We start from the raw sequence: 16,398 nt of genomic DNA on the forward strand, positions 1-16,398 counted from the left end.
AAATAGGGATGGTTGGGAGGTATGGCTACTGCACCATTTTTCTCAATGGCAATGTCAGCCAGCGTCCTTGAGGCAAGCGATACTGCGCATGCGCTGGATTTGAACCAATCCTGCCGGAAGAAGAGGATGATGAAGCTGGGGAAGAGCCACGACCAGAGGGCGTCACCGAAAGAAGAAGAAAAAAGAGGAAGGCGTGCTAGAAGATGACGTCGGACTGTGCATGACCACCCACCATGCATGATAATTATAATTTGCATATATGCTTTTATTGTTTTATTTTAAAACGGGGAAGGGGGGGGTAAAATAACATTAGCGGTGCCTGAATAGCCTTTTTAAAGGCTATTCACGCATCTGTAGGGCTAATACAGCATAATTTTGCTGATAGAGGGCCTTTAAAGCTGCCTTTGAAAATGTAGTGCAGGCAGGAATCTGGTTATACCACAAAAGAAGGTTCTAGCAAATGGCACTTGTTGCCACATATGGTCTCTTGGCTATCATTTTCTAAGTAGTCAGATGGGGGTAGGTTAAATGCCTGTGACGCTGGGTTCACACCTGCGTCTGGGGTCTCCGTTCTGTGGTTTCCGTCTTCTGCATGCCAGAAGACGGAAACCACAGACCGGGTCCGGCCGTGCGCGGCGGTGAGCGTTTTGCGCTCTCCGCCGCGAAACCGGATTTTTTTATCCGGACACAGAGTACTGCATGTCCGACTCTGTGTCCGGATTATAAAACCCGGTTTCGCGGCGGAGAGCGCAAAACGCTCACTGCCGCGCACGGCCGGACAGCTTTCTCACCCATTCAAATGAATGGGTGAGAAAGTCTCCTGCAGGCTTCCGTCTCCTGCATCTGTTTTATGCAGGAAACGGAAACCTGCAATAAGGACCGACGACGCAGATGTGAACGAGCCCTAAACAGCACTGTCTTTAGCTTGTAGATGGGTGCGTTTATCCACCGGCGACTGATCAGAGCCCAACAATTTAAATATAGACTTATATAAAGGATGGACAGCACTCCAGGTAATTGAGCTTGCTTGTAAGTTTTATTTACAGAACACATATTCCATGTTAGAGCAAGTGGTATCCACTACGATATATCATATCATATGGGGTTGTGAAAACGTAGTGTAGATATTTTAAGAGCCAAGAGCAACATTTGGCTCAGGCAATTAGAATATGAAGGCATGACGGCTGCTGTGTATCTACCCAGGAGAAATTATCCTGGTAAGGAACCCAAAGATGGGGGAGATGTATGTCTTTTCCTAGCAAGCTCTGGACGGCTCTTGAAGTCCGAAAGGTTGCTCTCAGCTCTTAAAATGTCTACACCACGTTTTCACAATCCTGTATAATATGAAATATTGTGGCGGATATCGCTTGCTCTAACATGGAATATGTGTTTTGCAAATAAAACTTACAAGCAAGCTCAATTACCTAGAGTGCTGTCCCTCCTTAATACAAGGAAGTATAAACAGGTCATATCAAGGATGGGTAGTGGAACAAGATCAAGGTGCACTGTCACTTTTCAATTTTTCACAATGTCAGTGTTTTAAATTTGTCAGTTGACTTAAACACATTTAAAATACAAAGATGACGTCAGACATCCATTAATGTTTCTTATATATATTTGTATTGCCCCACATGGCATAAACTCTGTGGAAAAAAATACAACGTTTTATAATCACAGCAAAGTGGATGGGGTTTTAAGGAAATCACAGCATGTCAATTATACCTACGGAAACACCGTCGGTTTCCTCATAGGTATAACTGAAGCAGAAAGTCCGCTGAGGAAACCTGCAGGAAAAATCACGATGAGTTGCTGCCATGGTTTTTCCCGCAGCACTTTTTTGTTGTGGGACACTTTGCCTTAAACTGTTTTCCATTCATTACCTGAGTGGATGAAAATCCTCCAAGGTGATTCCTTTGTTGACTCAGCCATTTCATCACAAGAATACCATCAGTGATTCTACCCTGCTTGTAGTAGGCGAGCAGGGCATATGCTGCTGTCTCAATATCACTAGTTCTTGGCTGCCAGTAATAGTTTCCTTGTTGAGATGATGTTGACCAGAACTTTGCAGTTCCTAAATACGTGATGGGTCAGACAAAATACTAGTAATGTTTGTGTATTAATTATATCCTAATTATCTCATAAAACATATAGAATACACTAAACAATGTTGTTTACCTAAAGAGAACACTATATAACTGGGGGTGCAGAGATATCCTACAGAAGTAAATAAGTAAAGATTATTTCAATTAACGGGAATCTATCATTGGCTCTAGTGATTTTTTTTTTAACTAAGCATATATTTACATAGCCTTTAGAAAGGCTATTCCAGGCATATCTTTTATTCATTAATCCTCCCAGCCGTTTTTGAATTATCCCGCTTTTATTAATATGCTAATTATCCAGCACGGAGCACCAGAAGTCTCGGTGATGTTCTCTGAGCACTGCTTGTATGATATGTGTAAAGAAGGGGAAGGCGAGAGCAGGCAAGGCTGATAACACAACCAGTGCTCAGGGAACAAATGATGGCAGTGGATCAGCTGACAGTGTCTGCAGCATACCAATATAACAGCCTCTTTATGCACCCCCACACAATACAGTGGCCTCCTTCTACCCCCTCATAGTATAATATGCCCATTATATGCCACACACAATATAATCGCCCCCTTATGCCCTCTACACAGTATAATGACCCCCTTCTGCCACACACACAGTATAATGGTTCACTTATACTTCTCGCACAGTACAATGACCTACTTTTGTCCCTAAACACAGTACAATTGCCTTCTTTTTGCCACTAGACACAATATAATGGTTCCTCCTGACTCCACACACAGTACAATGGCCCCTTTTGCCCCCCATCATTATAACATCTCCTTCTGGCCCCCAGACAGTTTAAGAATCCCCTCCCCCCCCCCCCCCCACAGGTTATTGACCCCTTTTGTCTTCACATATGTGCCCCATATGGCTGCCATCTCTATTGACAGGGAGTGAGCAGTGTTACAGACTTAATTTTTACTTACCGACCACAAGTCCCCAGACTCCCTACCCCCTTTTTTTCCTCTATTGCTCACACGGTTATTTGTATTGGTTCCCTAGAAGAATCCAGGGAGCTGAAAGCAGTACATACAGTGATGAAGTTTGTAGCACCGTTTACTCTCCGGGCTGTTAGCAAGGTAATGAGTTCTTCCATCTGTTCTAATGGATATGCTCATTGCCAGCAATCAATCAGCCCCCAGGAATTCTGAGCCCTGGCACATGTCCGGGTTGGCTGGGTGCTTATGCCCTTTGCATTCTGTGTTCTTTCTAGTTTGGAGGAGCAAATGGAGCAATGCACTTCAACAGTAAACTCCAATTAGCAGCAGCATGTCACACCATCCCACTCATTACATTACAGAGCTTGTAGTGACCAGGAGGAGAGTGGACCTGCTGCTTAAGTGCAAATTGGTATACAAATATTGAAATCTATGGCCATCAAAAATTTGATGAATCGTACAACCATAAATTGGAGAGTGGCACATTTTTTTTTATCAAGATATATTACAGTGTACAATCTATTATATTATTAGTGTAATTGCATTTACTACTAATTCCAAATGAATTTTTCTAGTAAGTGGGCTTCTGAAAAGCCATTTCCCATTTTGCCCAGATATTAACAGATACATAGTGCTTTAGTATTTTCTTATCTGTACCTGTAATGCTTGCTCTTGAATCAAGCTCATTGAGGGCAGCTGTTGCTTTGCTACTGTTGGCCATTGACAGAGCGTAGACCACTACTGACAGAGTGTAGTTATTTCTTATCCCTTCATCATATTTCCTTTCCAGGTACTGCACAGCTTTCTGAATTCTGGACTCATACTGATGCTGCAAAAAAAAGAATATTACTCAGAATTCCTCATATAAATATACATAAGGGTGTATTCACATATAACATGATGAGTTCTGACCCCACAAACCCAATTCCTCCCTGTCAGAATTCAAGCGGATGTCACCGGGACCAGGCTTTTTCAGGCAGAAACCCAGCAGACTCCATTATAGTCTATAGGGTTGGTGAGTTTCCGCAGGTAACTGCTTTTTCCCCCAAGCAGACCCCACGAACGGAAACCCAAACGCAGGAGTGAATCTAGCAAAAGGCTGTTTTTTTGGGGGGTTTATAGCTAACCTTTTGTTTCTTTTGGTTGAGTTTGGTATGTTTGCAGGATTGTTTGGACTACTTTGTATTTGTTTAAAATAGAGGGATATGCGGGGGAGTTTTTATTTCAATAAAAAATTCTTGTGTGTTTGTGTTTTTTAAATACTTTATCACCTTAATAATGGACAACTGTCTGATTGTCAGCATCCATTACGTAGTCCCGCATAGTGAGCCGCAGCAAAAAAGCTTTCAAGGAGCACTTTTACCAGGCCCTATGGTAGCGGAAACCCCCTTTAGATAGCGGGATAGTCCTTCATTTTCAGTCCCGCTGTCCAGGGCAGTGGGTCCCTGTTGCCCCAAATCATCAGTGTCCTCTGAATGCTGATGAATTGAAGACAGTGATGAAGTAGGGAGCTGTTCGCTTGCATCGCGCCTTCTTGTAGACTCCAAGGAGTAAATGTGGGAACGAGAAAGGGTGAGTATTAATGTTTGTTTTTTTCTGAAGATATATACTTTGGGGACATGAAACTATGGGTGCAACCTGATGGGGACATGATACTGTGGGAGCAACCTGGCGGGGGACATGATGCTGTGAGGGCATCCTAAGGAGGCCATGACAGTGTGGGGGCAACTTGTGGAGGGAACACATGACACTGTGGGGATAACTAGGGGGATGGGAGGACATGAATCTGTGGGGACAACCTGGAAGGGGACAAGAAAATGTAAGGACAACCTGTAAGGGGACATTATGAGGAACATTATATTGCATGGGGCTACTGGGGAGGCATTATACTGTGTGAGATCCACTAAGGAGTGTTATATGGGTCATTGAGGTAGCATTTTAATTTGTGCAGGTCAGTTATTTCTAAGTAGTGGTGATGGGAGAACCCACTTATGAAACCTTTGTACTGGCCCACCAATTTGTTAAAACAGGCCTGAGTACCACGTACCCGTTACAATCTTACCCTTTAGTATGCACACATGGTTTTGTCTTCAAAAACTGCATCTAGAATCCTGAACATCTATGCATACCCTGACTGTGCATGTGCACGTTAGCTACTGTTTGTCATGTCATTCAAATATGTTGGGAGAAAGCATCAATTAAGGCACATGGGCTCTGTTAGAGATGTGCCTATTCATATTAATTTCAGACCATGATCATAATCTAGTTTCATATAGCAAGGCCCTGGCCTAATAAAGTCTCCAATGTGTGTCCCTTGCATATATTTTTATAAATCTACCTGCATTTTGTTGGTATATACATATATGCAACGGGTATACACTTATTGTGTTATACTGTGTTGGAGGAACTTATAGCTTCCGAAAAATAGATGGCGATGTTATTATTGTTATATGCTGAACACAGTGTACTTGTCTGTTCTCACCATGCTGTATATCTATGGTTTAGTTTCTTTCCAGTGTGTGTTTCTTGTGTTGCTGTATCGACATGCTGATGTACCTGACCTCATGTTCTGGGAAGTAAACTACAGGTTAACCCATATAATTACTCTCACAAGCTTTCTTCTGCGACTAAACTGTGCAAAACATTTTTAGGCACATGCTAAATAAAAGCTGTAGCTATATAAACTAGTTGTCTCAAATAAACTATGAGGTCAACCATACACAAAGCCTTTAGTCAGTCAAAAAGAGATCAACCATTCTGAATAGTTATCTGTCACCCAAAAATACCAGTGGATGGGATAATCAGCAATTAATCAGGCAGTTTAGTTGCTGAATGTTGATCACTGTTGAGGTCTGAGACTATCTTGTTCTTGGAATCTGAACTGTCATATATATCATAAAAATCTAATTTTACAACAATCCCTTAAAAAGGCTGTTCCCCCAATATGCACTGATGATATGTCAAATGTAATCCATATCTGATGAGTAGAGGTCCGACCATTGGGAATGAAGCCACTCTGACTCAAAGTTAGGTCTGGCCTTTTACTAGGAAATGCCCGTGTGCCACAAATGAATTCTAAACTGATCAGGGACTTCTGTAGATTTTCATTTGCTCCTAACTACATCACTTTTCTGGCATAAACGGGGTGGTAAGTTCCTCCCATAATGTCCCAAGTTGTGCTTACTCTGTAGTATTTGTCTTCTAGCAGTGAAGTCACTATATAAGCTGTGAGGGTGATGGGGCCATTCAGTCCACCTTGTAAATCTGTATGAATGACACGTCCAGGTTCAGAAAATATGCCGGTGCTTATATCTTGATACTGTACCAACCATTCTACTGTTTGGTTTAGAACATCTGTGTCAATGTATATGAAGGGCCGAGCTTGTAGAAAGCATCTAAATACAAATGCTGAAAGCCTGCAAAAGATGATGGATTTTATTTTTATCATAAAAATGAAAGCAAAAAAAATGTAGCAGCATGACATTGTAAGACACTGACCATACATAACATTGAAGGCATTCATTTGAAAGGGCTTGTCTACAAATAAACATAAGGAAATGCAGCTTTTTATGTTGCAGATTTTGTTACTTTTTCTAGCCCAGAATGGTTAGAAAAGGAATTAGAAATATATAGTAAGTAGTTATAGGTCTACTTTCTGAAGTATTCACTCCTGAGTTTGTCTAAAAAATGCAGCAAAATCTGCAAAAACAAAAAAAAGCTGTGTTTCTGTAATGTGGGGTCTGAAGCCAGCACCAATCTTGTCAATTAGCCTGATACCAGTCACTGGAGCTGAGCTGTGATACCAGGCATAGCCCAAATACAAGACTGATACCCTCTAGTTATAAACAACACTAGCTGGTACCCGCGACTTCATCTGCGGTGATTGTAGAAGTGGGTAAACAGGTGCAGGTAAGGTTTTCGTACTGTGTATAAGGTATGGGACATGAAATGTAACTTTGTATCTTGTTTTTTCTGTAATTCTGAGAATACGTGAGACTTTTGTGTTGAATGTAATTTGTATTTCAGCTGCTATACGGTGTTCTGAGAAACTGTACATAGTGTCTTTGGGACAGAGGTATTTCAAGTGAATATACTTGGATATACGACATTGTATGATTTGTTATTTTCCGCCAGTACATATACATTTTGGGTACAGGATACTCTTGAGCAAGCAACATAAAGTCTGTCCCTGTGCATGACAGTTTAGTAACTCCATGTGCCTCTTAGTAGCAATTAACCCCATCATGTCCCTCACATTAACCCTTGTGTAAGAGTTACTGATATGTGAGTACTTGGAGGTAATAATTAAGTATCTTCATTATTGAGGTCTTTTATTATTACCTCCATGTCTCACATAGTAGTAACCTTTATATGAGGCACACAGGGGTTAATATGAGGGATATGATGGGGTTTATTCCTATTAATATGAGGCACACAGGGGTTAATATGAGGGACATGATGGGGTTTATACCTAATAATGTGAGGCACACAGGGGTTAATATGAGGGACATGATGGGGTTTATTCCTATTAATGTGAGGCACACAGGGGTTAATATGAGGGACATGATGGGGTTTATTCCTATTAATATGAGGCACACAGGGGTTAATATGAGGGACATGATGGGGTTTATTCCTATTAATATGAGGCACACAGGGGTTAATATGAGGGACATGATGGGGTTTATTCCTATTAATGTGAGGCACATGGAGTTACTAAGACTAAACTAATAACCCCAAATGCCTGACATTAATGAGAACAGTAATCCTATCTACCTGCGTGTTTTTCAGTTTCACTTTGCTAGCAGCTTCCTCTTCTCCTCGGGGAATCTTAGCAGGATGCAGACCACTATAGCAGGCACAGACCTGAGCGATTAAGCTCCACCCCCTGGGTTTCCTGCACCCCTCTCAAAGGGGAGTGTCCTTATGCCTCAGCTCTAGCAGCCCACTGAAGAGACTCGGACTTCATTTAACTCTTGCAGGTCCTGTGCTGCTGGTGTGCCAGTGAAATATGGCAGGAGTGCCACTCTTGGCACGTGTGCCAGGGGTTGCTGACCTCTGTTGTAGAGGGTAATATGAATTTTGTGCCTTGCTATGGTCCAAAGTGTGTGAGATTGCAGAGATAGTGATGTGAGTTTGGGTTTTGTGGGGGTCCTGGGAAAAACGTATGTGCGCTATGGTGATGAAAAGTAGCCTATTGCGCAATCGAGTGTAGTAACTATGTTTGTGGAAAATTTCAGCCAAATCGGTCGAGCGGGTTTTGCGTGATTGAGTAACAAACATCCAAACATCCACTTTCACCTTTATAATATTAATAGGATTTCATAAACTACTAGTACATGTGAATATAAGAAACCTTCTAATATATGTTATTAAGGAAATATTTGTCCTTCTCTACTTATTAAGCGGTTTCTTCCTTCTCTTCTTCAATCAGACTGTTATTTACATAGAGATTCATCTCCGTATCAAGCCTCACACACAGAACTCCATGGGAGGAAGAGGAGACTGCTGCCTGCAGGTTCATTGGTTTATTGCTCCATTCTGTGGAATAATAAACCTACAGTCCTATGAAAAAGTTTGGGCACCCCTATTAATCTTAATCATTTTTTGTTCTAAATATTTTGGTGTTTGCAACAGCCATTTCAGTTTGATATATCTAATAACTGATGGACACAGTAATATTTCAGGATTGAAATGAGGTTTATTGTACTAACAGAAAATGTGCAATATGCATTAAACCAAAATTTGACCGGTGCAAAAGTATGGGCACCCTTATCATTTTATTGATTTGAATTCCCCTAACTACTTTTTACTGACTTACTGAAGCACAAAATTGGTTTTGTAACCTCAGTGAGCTTTGAACTTCATAGCCAGATGTATCCAATCATAAGAAAAGGTATTTAAGGTGGCCAATTGCAAGTTGATCTCCTATTTGAATCTCCTCTGAAGAGTGGCATCATGGGCTACTCAAAACAACTCTCAAATGATCTGAAAACAAAGATTGTTCAACATAGTTGTTCAGGGGAAGGATACAAAAAGTTGTCTCAGAGATTTAACCTGTCAGTTTCCACTGTGAGGAACATAGTAAGGAAATGGAAGACCACAGGGACAGTTCTTGTTAAGCCCAGAAGTGGCAGGCCAAGAAAAATATCAGAAAGACAGAGAAGAAGAATGGTGAGAACAGTCATGGACAATCCACAGACCACCTCCAAAGAGCTGCAGCATCATCTTGCTGCCGATGGTGTCACTGTGTATCGGTCAACTATACAGCGCACTTTGCACAAATAGAAGCTGTATGGGAGAGTGATGAGAAAGAAGCCGTTTCTGCACGTACGCCACAAATAGAGTTGCCTGAGGTATGAAAAAGCACATTTGGACAAGGCAGCTTCATTTTGGAAACAAAAATTGAGTTGTTTGGTTATAAAAAAAGGCGTTATGCATGGCGTCCAAAAAGAAACAGCATTCCAAGAAAAACACATGCTACCCACTGTAAAATTTGGTGGAGGTTCCATCATGCTTTGGGGCTGTGTGGCCAATGCCGGCATCGGGAATCTTGTTGAAGTTGAGAGTCGCATGGATTCCACTCAGTATCAGCAGATTCTTGAGAATAATGTTCAATAATCAGTGACGAAGTTGAAGTTACGCCGGGGATGGATAGTTCAGCAAGACAATGATCCAAAACACCGCTCCAAATCCTCAGGCATTCATGCAGAGGAACAATTACAATGTTCTGGAATGGCCATCCCAGTCCCCAGACCTGAATATCATTGAACATCTGTGGGATGATTTGAAGCGGGCTGTCCATGCTCGGCGACCATCTAACTTAACTGAACTTGAATTGTTTGTCCAAAATACCTTTATCCAGGATCCAGGAACTGATTAAAAGCTACAGGAAGCGACTAGAGGCTGTTATCTTTGCAAAAGGAGGATCTACTAAATATTAATGTCACTTTTCTGTTGAGGTGCCCATACTTTTGCACCGGTCAAATTTTGGTTTAATGCATATTGCACATTTTCTGTTAGTACAATAAACCTCATTTCAATCCTGAAATATTACTGTGTCCATCAGTTATTAGATATATCAAACTGAAATGGCTGCTGCAAACACCAAAATATTTAGAACTAAAAATGATTAAGATTAATAGGGTGCCCAAACTTTTTCATAGGACTGTATATATATATATATATATATATATATATATATATATATATATATATATAATAAACATTTCTTTAATAAGATACAATACACAGTTTCTTATATTCACCTGCACCATTCATTTAGGCAAAGTTTTTTTATAACTGGATGGATGCTTTAAATCTTGGAAATCCCATTATGACCAAAGTTATGTGACATGACTCTGGCTGATAGACAAAGATAAACCTAAAGAAAGTTGAAAATAAGGGAGCGTTCACACTACCGTCGGTGTCCGAAAGGTAGTGTCCGCTCCTAGTGTCCGCTCAAAATCTGTCACGGACATTAGGAGCGGACACTAGCTGTGTCTGTGACACCTGTCATTCATTTCAATGGGCATCGGGTGCGTTCTTTTGCACTCCGTGCCCGTCCTTCCCTGTCCGCAAGTGAAGATGTCCGACTTCTCAAGCAGACAGAGGAACCCTGCATGCAGGGTTTTTCTGTCCGCTTGAGAAGTCGGACATCTTCACTTGCGGACAGGGAAGGACGGGCACGGAGTGCAAAAGAACGCACCCGATGCCCATTGAAATGAATGACAGGTGTCACGGACACAGCTAGTGTCCGCTCCTAATGTCCGTGACAGATTTTGAGCGGACACTAGTAGCGGACACTACCTGTCGGACACCGACGGTAGTGTGAACGCCCCCTAACAACTAACAAATTAAAAGGCTCAGAATGTATACACAAAAACACATCTTTGAAGGTCTCACGTATGAGTTGGGATGTTATTCACTAAGATATGGTTGGATATAGGTATCATCACCCTATTGACATGGCCGATAAATTTTTACTATAATTATGATTTTGGAATACAAAAAGAACACTGTCCACATCAGTTGAATGCAATGAATTGAAATATTATGCTCACCAGGTACTTCCAGAACTATCAGAATCTCCAAATGCGCTAAAAGAACCATCAAATCGCCTATATATCAGCTCCCTTTGATAGCCTGGGTGTGACATATACATAGTGTTTCAGAAAGATAATATTCTATACAACATTAAAATATGAAATATTATATACATCAGTACTACATTACAAATGTAATTATTAGAGATGAGCGAACACTAAAATGTTCGAGGTTCGAAATTCGATTCGAACAGCCGCTCAATGTTCGTGTGTTCGAACGGGTTTCGAACCCCATTATAGTCTATGGGGAACAGATACTCGTTAAGGGGGAAACCCAAATCCGTGTCTGGAGGGTCACCAAGTCCACTATGACAACCCAGGAAATGATGCCAACACCTCTGGAATGACACTGGGACAGCAGGGGAAGCATGTCTGGGGGCATCTAACACACCAAAGACCCTCTATTACCCCAACATCACAGCCTAACAACTACACACTTTACACACTCAATACCACCTCTCTGACAGTAGGAAAACACCTTGAAACATGTGTATTTGGCACTTGCAGTGAGGAGAGCTTGTCACCAGCAGTGAATTTGGCCCTTGTAGTAAGTTGAGGTTGGCACCAACATTTGTTTTGAAAATCAGGGTGGATTGAGCCTCTAACCAGCAGAGTTTGGGCAAATTCATGGTGGAGGGAGCCTCTAAAAACCCCAGTTTGGACCAATTCATGGTGGAGGGAGCCTCTAAAAACCCCAGTTTGGACCAATTCATGGTGGAGGGAGCCTCTAAACAGCTCAGTTTGGGCAAATTCATGGTGGAGGGAGCCTCTAAAAACCCCAGTTTGGACAAATTCATGGTGGAGGGAGCCTCTAAAAACCCCAGTTTGGACCAATTCATGGTGGAGGGAGCCTCTAACCAGCCCAGTTTGGACCAATTCATGGTGGAGGGAGCCTCTAAAAACCCCAGTTTGGACCAATTCATGGTGGAGGGAGCCTCTAAACAGCCCAGTTTGGGCAAATTCATGGTGGAGGGAGCCTCTAAAAACCCCCAGTTTGGACCAATTCATGGTGGAGGGAGCCTCTAAAAACCCCAGTTTGGACCAATTCATGGTGGAGGGAGCCTCTAAACAGCCCAGTTTGGGCAAATTCATGGTGGAGGGAGCCTCTAAACAGCCCAGTTTGGGCAAATTCATGGTGGAGGGAGCCTCTAAAAACCCCAGTTTGGACCAATTCATGGTGGAGGGAGCCTCTAAAAACCCCAATTTGGACCAATTCATGGTGGAGGGAGCCTCTAAAAACCCCAGTTTGGACCAATTCATGATGGAGGGAGCCTCTAAACAGCCCAGTTTGGACCAATTCATGGTGGAGAGAGCCTCTAAAAACTCCAGTTTGGACCAATTCATGGTGGAGGGAGCCTCTAAACAGGCCAGTTTGGGCAAATTCATGGTGGAGGGAGCCTCTAAACAGGCCAGTTTGGGCAAATTCATGGTGGAGGGAGCCTCTAACCAGCCCAGTTTGGACCAATTCATGGTGGAGGGAGCCTCTAAAAACCCCAGTTTGGACCAATTCATGGTGGAGGGAGCCTCTAAACAGCCCAGTTTGGACCAATTCATGGTGGAGGGAGCCTCTAAAAACCCCAGTTTGGACCAATTCATGGTGGAGGGAGCCTCTAAAAACCCCAGTTTGGACCAATTCATGGTGGAGGGAGCCTCTAAAAACCCCAGTTTGGACCAATTCATGGTGGAGGGAGCCTCTAAACAGCCCAGTTTGGGCAAATTCATGGTGGAGGGAGCCTCTAAAAACCCCCAGTTTGGACCAATTCATGGTGGAGGGAGCCTCTAAAAACCCCAGTTTGGACCAATTCATGGTGGAGGGAGCCTCTAAACAGCCCAGTTTGGGCAAATTCATGGTGGAGGGAGCCTCTAAAAAACCCCAGTTTGGACCAATTCATGGTGGAGGGAGCCTCTAAAAACCCCAGTTTGGACCAATTCATGGTGGAGGGAGCCTCTAAACAGCCCAGTTTGGGCAAATTCATGGTGGAGGGAGCCTCTAAACAGCCCAGTTTGGGCAAATTCATGGTGGAGGGAGCCTCTAAAAACCCCCAGTTTGGACCAATTCATGGTGGAGGGAGCCTCTAAAAACCCCAGTTTGGACCAATTCATGGTGGAGGGAGCCTCTAAACAGCCCAGTTTGGGCAAATTCATGGTGGAGGGAGCCTCTAAACAGCCCAGTTTGGGCAAATTCATGGTGGAGGGAGCCTCTAAAAACCCCAGTTTGGACCAATTCATGGTGGAGGGAGCCTCTAAAAACCCCAGTTTGGACCAATTCATGGTGGAGGGAGCCTCTAAAAACCCCAGTTTGGACCAATTCATGATGGAGGGAGCCTCTAAACAGCCCAGTTTGGACCAATTCATGGTGGAGAGAGCCTCTAAAAACCCAGTTTGGACCAATTCATGGTGGAGGGAGCCTCTAAACAGGCCAGTTTGGGCAAATTCATGGTGGAGGGAGCCTCTAAACAGGCCAGTTTGGGCAAATTCATGGTGGAGGGAGCCTCTAACCAGCCCAGTTTAGACCAATTCATGGTGGAAGGAGCCTCTAAAAAACCCAGTTTGGACCAATTCATGGTGGAGGGAGCCTCTAAACAGCCCAGTTTGGGCAAATTCATGGTGGAGGGAGCCTCTAAAACCCCCCAGTTTGGACCAATTCATGGTGGAGGGAGCCTCTAAAAACCCCAGTTTGGACCAATTCATGGTGGAGGGAGCCTCTAAACAGCCCAGTTTGGGCAAATTCATGGTGGAGGGAGCCTCTAAAAAACCCAGTTTGGACCAATTCATGGTGGAGGGAGCCTCTAACCAGCCCAGTTTGGGCAAATTCATGGTGGAGGGAGCCTCTAAACAGCCCAGTTTGGGCAAATTCATGGTGGAGGGAGCCTCTAACCAGCCCAGTTTGGACCAATTAATGGTGGAGGGAGCCGCTAAACAGCCCAGTTTGGGCAAATTCATGGTGGAGGGAGCCTCTAAACAGCCCAGTTTGGACCAATTCATGGTGGAGGGAGCCTCTAAAAAACCCAGTTTGGACCAATTCATGGTGGAGGGAGCCTCTAAACAGCCCAGTTTGGGCAAATTCATGGTGGAGGGAGCCTCTAACCAGCAGAGTTGTGGGAAAGCAGGGTGGAGGGAGCCTCTAACCAGCAGAGTTGGTGGAAATCAGGGTGGAGGGAGCCTCTAACCAGCAGAGTTGGGGGAAATCATGTTGGAGGGAGCCTAGTATTAGCAGAATTGTGCAACGCTTATGGTGGATGAGTATGAGGATGCGGAGGAATTGGAGAGGTTGAGTACAGACATGGAGTTTCATGTTGGGGTGCTTTACACAGGTGGGCACAAAAATGAAGGCTCTATCCAGTGGTGGTTCATTTTTATCAAAGTGAGCCGGTCGGCACTCTCAGCTGACAGACGGGTGCGCTTGTCAGTGATGATGCCACCGGCTGCACTGAACACCCTCTCAGATAGGACGCTGGCGGCAGGACAGGACAGCACCTCCAAGGCATATAGGGCAAGTTCAAGCCACAGGTCCAACTTCGACACCCAATACGTGTAGGGCGCAGAGGGGTCGGAGAGGACAGGGCTGTGGTCGGAAAGGTATTCCCGCAACATGCGCCTATACTTCTCACGCCTGGTGACACTAGGACCCTCCGTGGCGGCACTTTGGCGAGGGGGTGCCATCAAGGTGTCCCAGACCTTAGACAGTGTGCCCCTCGTTTGTGTGGACCGGTGAGAACTTGGTTGCCTACTGGAGGAACTGCCCTCCCTGCCGCCAACGTCACATGCTGGAAACATCTCCATCATATTCTGCACCAATTGCCTGTGGCAAGCATTGATGCGATTGGCCCTCCCCTCTACCGGAATAAAAGACGAGATGTTGTTTTTATACCGGGGGTCAAGGATAGCAAAGATCCAGTACTGGTTGTCCTCCATGATTTTGACAATACGCTTGTCGGTTGTAAAGCACCCCAACATGAACTCAGCCATGTCTGCCACAGTGTTAGTTGGCATGACTCCTCTGGCCCCACCGGAAAGTTCAATCTCCATTTCCTCCTCATCCTCCATGTCTACCCATCCGCGCTGCAACAATGGGACGATTCGAAGTTGCCCGGAAGCCTCCTGTATCACCATCACATCATCGGACAACTCTTCTTCCTCCTCCTCCTCCTCCTCCTCCTCCTCCATTAAACGCAGTGAAGCGGACAGATGTGTGGACCTACTCTCCAGCTGTGACGGATCGGATGCTATCCCTAACTCCTCTGTGTGATCTGAGTTATCCCTGATGTCAATCAGGGATTCTCTCAGAACACACAAGAGCGGGATTGTAAGGCTCACCATCGCATCCTCAGAGCTCACCCTCCTTGTGGACTCCTCAAAGACCCGTAGGATGTCACAAAGGTCTCTCATCCATGGCCACTCATGGATGTGAAACTGAGGCAGCTGACTTAGTGGCACCCTAGGGTTTTGTAGCTGGTATTCCATCAAAGGTCTCTGCTGCTCAACCACTCTATTCAACATCTGAAACGTTGAGTTCCAGCGTGTGGGGACGTCGCACAAAAGCCGGTGTTGTGGCACATGCAGGCGTTGCTGGAGAGATTTTAAGCTAGCAGCGGCTACTGTCGACTTGCGAAAGTGGGCGCACATGCGCCGCACTTTCACCAGTAGCTCTGGAACATTGGGGTAGCTCTTTAGGAAACGTTGCACCACTAGGTTGAAGACGTGGGCCAGGCATGGAACATGTTGGAGTCCGGCAAGCTCCAGAGCTGCTACCAGGTTCCGGCCGTTATCACAAACGACCATGCCTGGGCCCAGGTGCAGCGGCTCAAACCATATTGCCGTCTCATCGAGGAGGGCATCCCTCACCTCGGAGGCAGTGTGCTGTCTGTCCCCCAAGCTGATCAGCTTCAGCACAGCCTGCTGACGTCTACCAACGCCAGTGCTGCAACGTTTCCAACTCGTAGCTGGGGTCAATCTAACAGCGGAGGAGGAGGCGGTGGCGGAGGAGGAGGCGGTGGCGGAGGAGGAGGCGGTAGAGGAGGAGGAGGAGGGGGGTGTTCTTCTCGTGTCCCTGCCAGGAATGTTAGGCGGGGAGACGAGGTACACCGGGCCAGTTTGGGAAGCAGTCCCAGCCTCAACTACATTCACCCAGTGTGCCGTCAGTGAAATGTAGCGTCCCTGTCCGCATGCACTTGTCCACGCGTCGGTGGTCAAGTGGACCTTTGTGCAAAGCGCGGAACTAAGGGCCCGCCTGATGTTGAGTGACACGTGCTGGTGCAAGGCGG

The 16,398-nt window shown here is 44.7% G+C and overlaps 1 protein-coding gene across 1 annotated transcript in view; it reads right to left on the bottom strand.

The window, feature by feature from the left end:
• LOC142197767 (CD109 antigen-like) overlaps positions 1-16,398 on the bottom strand; it is a 93,304-nt gene that overhangs the window by 13,680 nt on the left and 63,226 nt on the right. The window contains exons 24-27 of the mRNA XM_075268313.1: positions 11,093-11,174; positions 6,217-6,448; positions 3,690-3,861; positions 1,881-2,071 (exon numbers count right to left, since the gene is read on the bottom strand). Coding sequence (XP_075124414.1) covers positions 1,881-2,071; positions 3,690-3,861; positions 6,217-6,448; positions 11,093-11,174 — 677 coding nt within the window. The remainder of the gene's footprint in view (positions 1-1,880; positions 2,072-3,689; positions 3,862-6,216; positions 6,449-11,092; positions 11,175-16,398) is intronic.

This window comes from Leptodactylus fuscus, chromosome 3 (genome assembly GCF_031893055.1).
Source record: "Leptodactylus fuscus isolate aLepFus1 chromosome 3, aLepFus1.hap2, whole genome shotgun sequence".
NCBI classification, from domain to species: Eukaryota; Metazoa; Chordata; class Amphibia; order Anura; family Leptodactylidae; genus Leptodactylus; species Leptodactylus fuscus.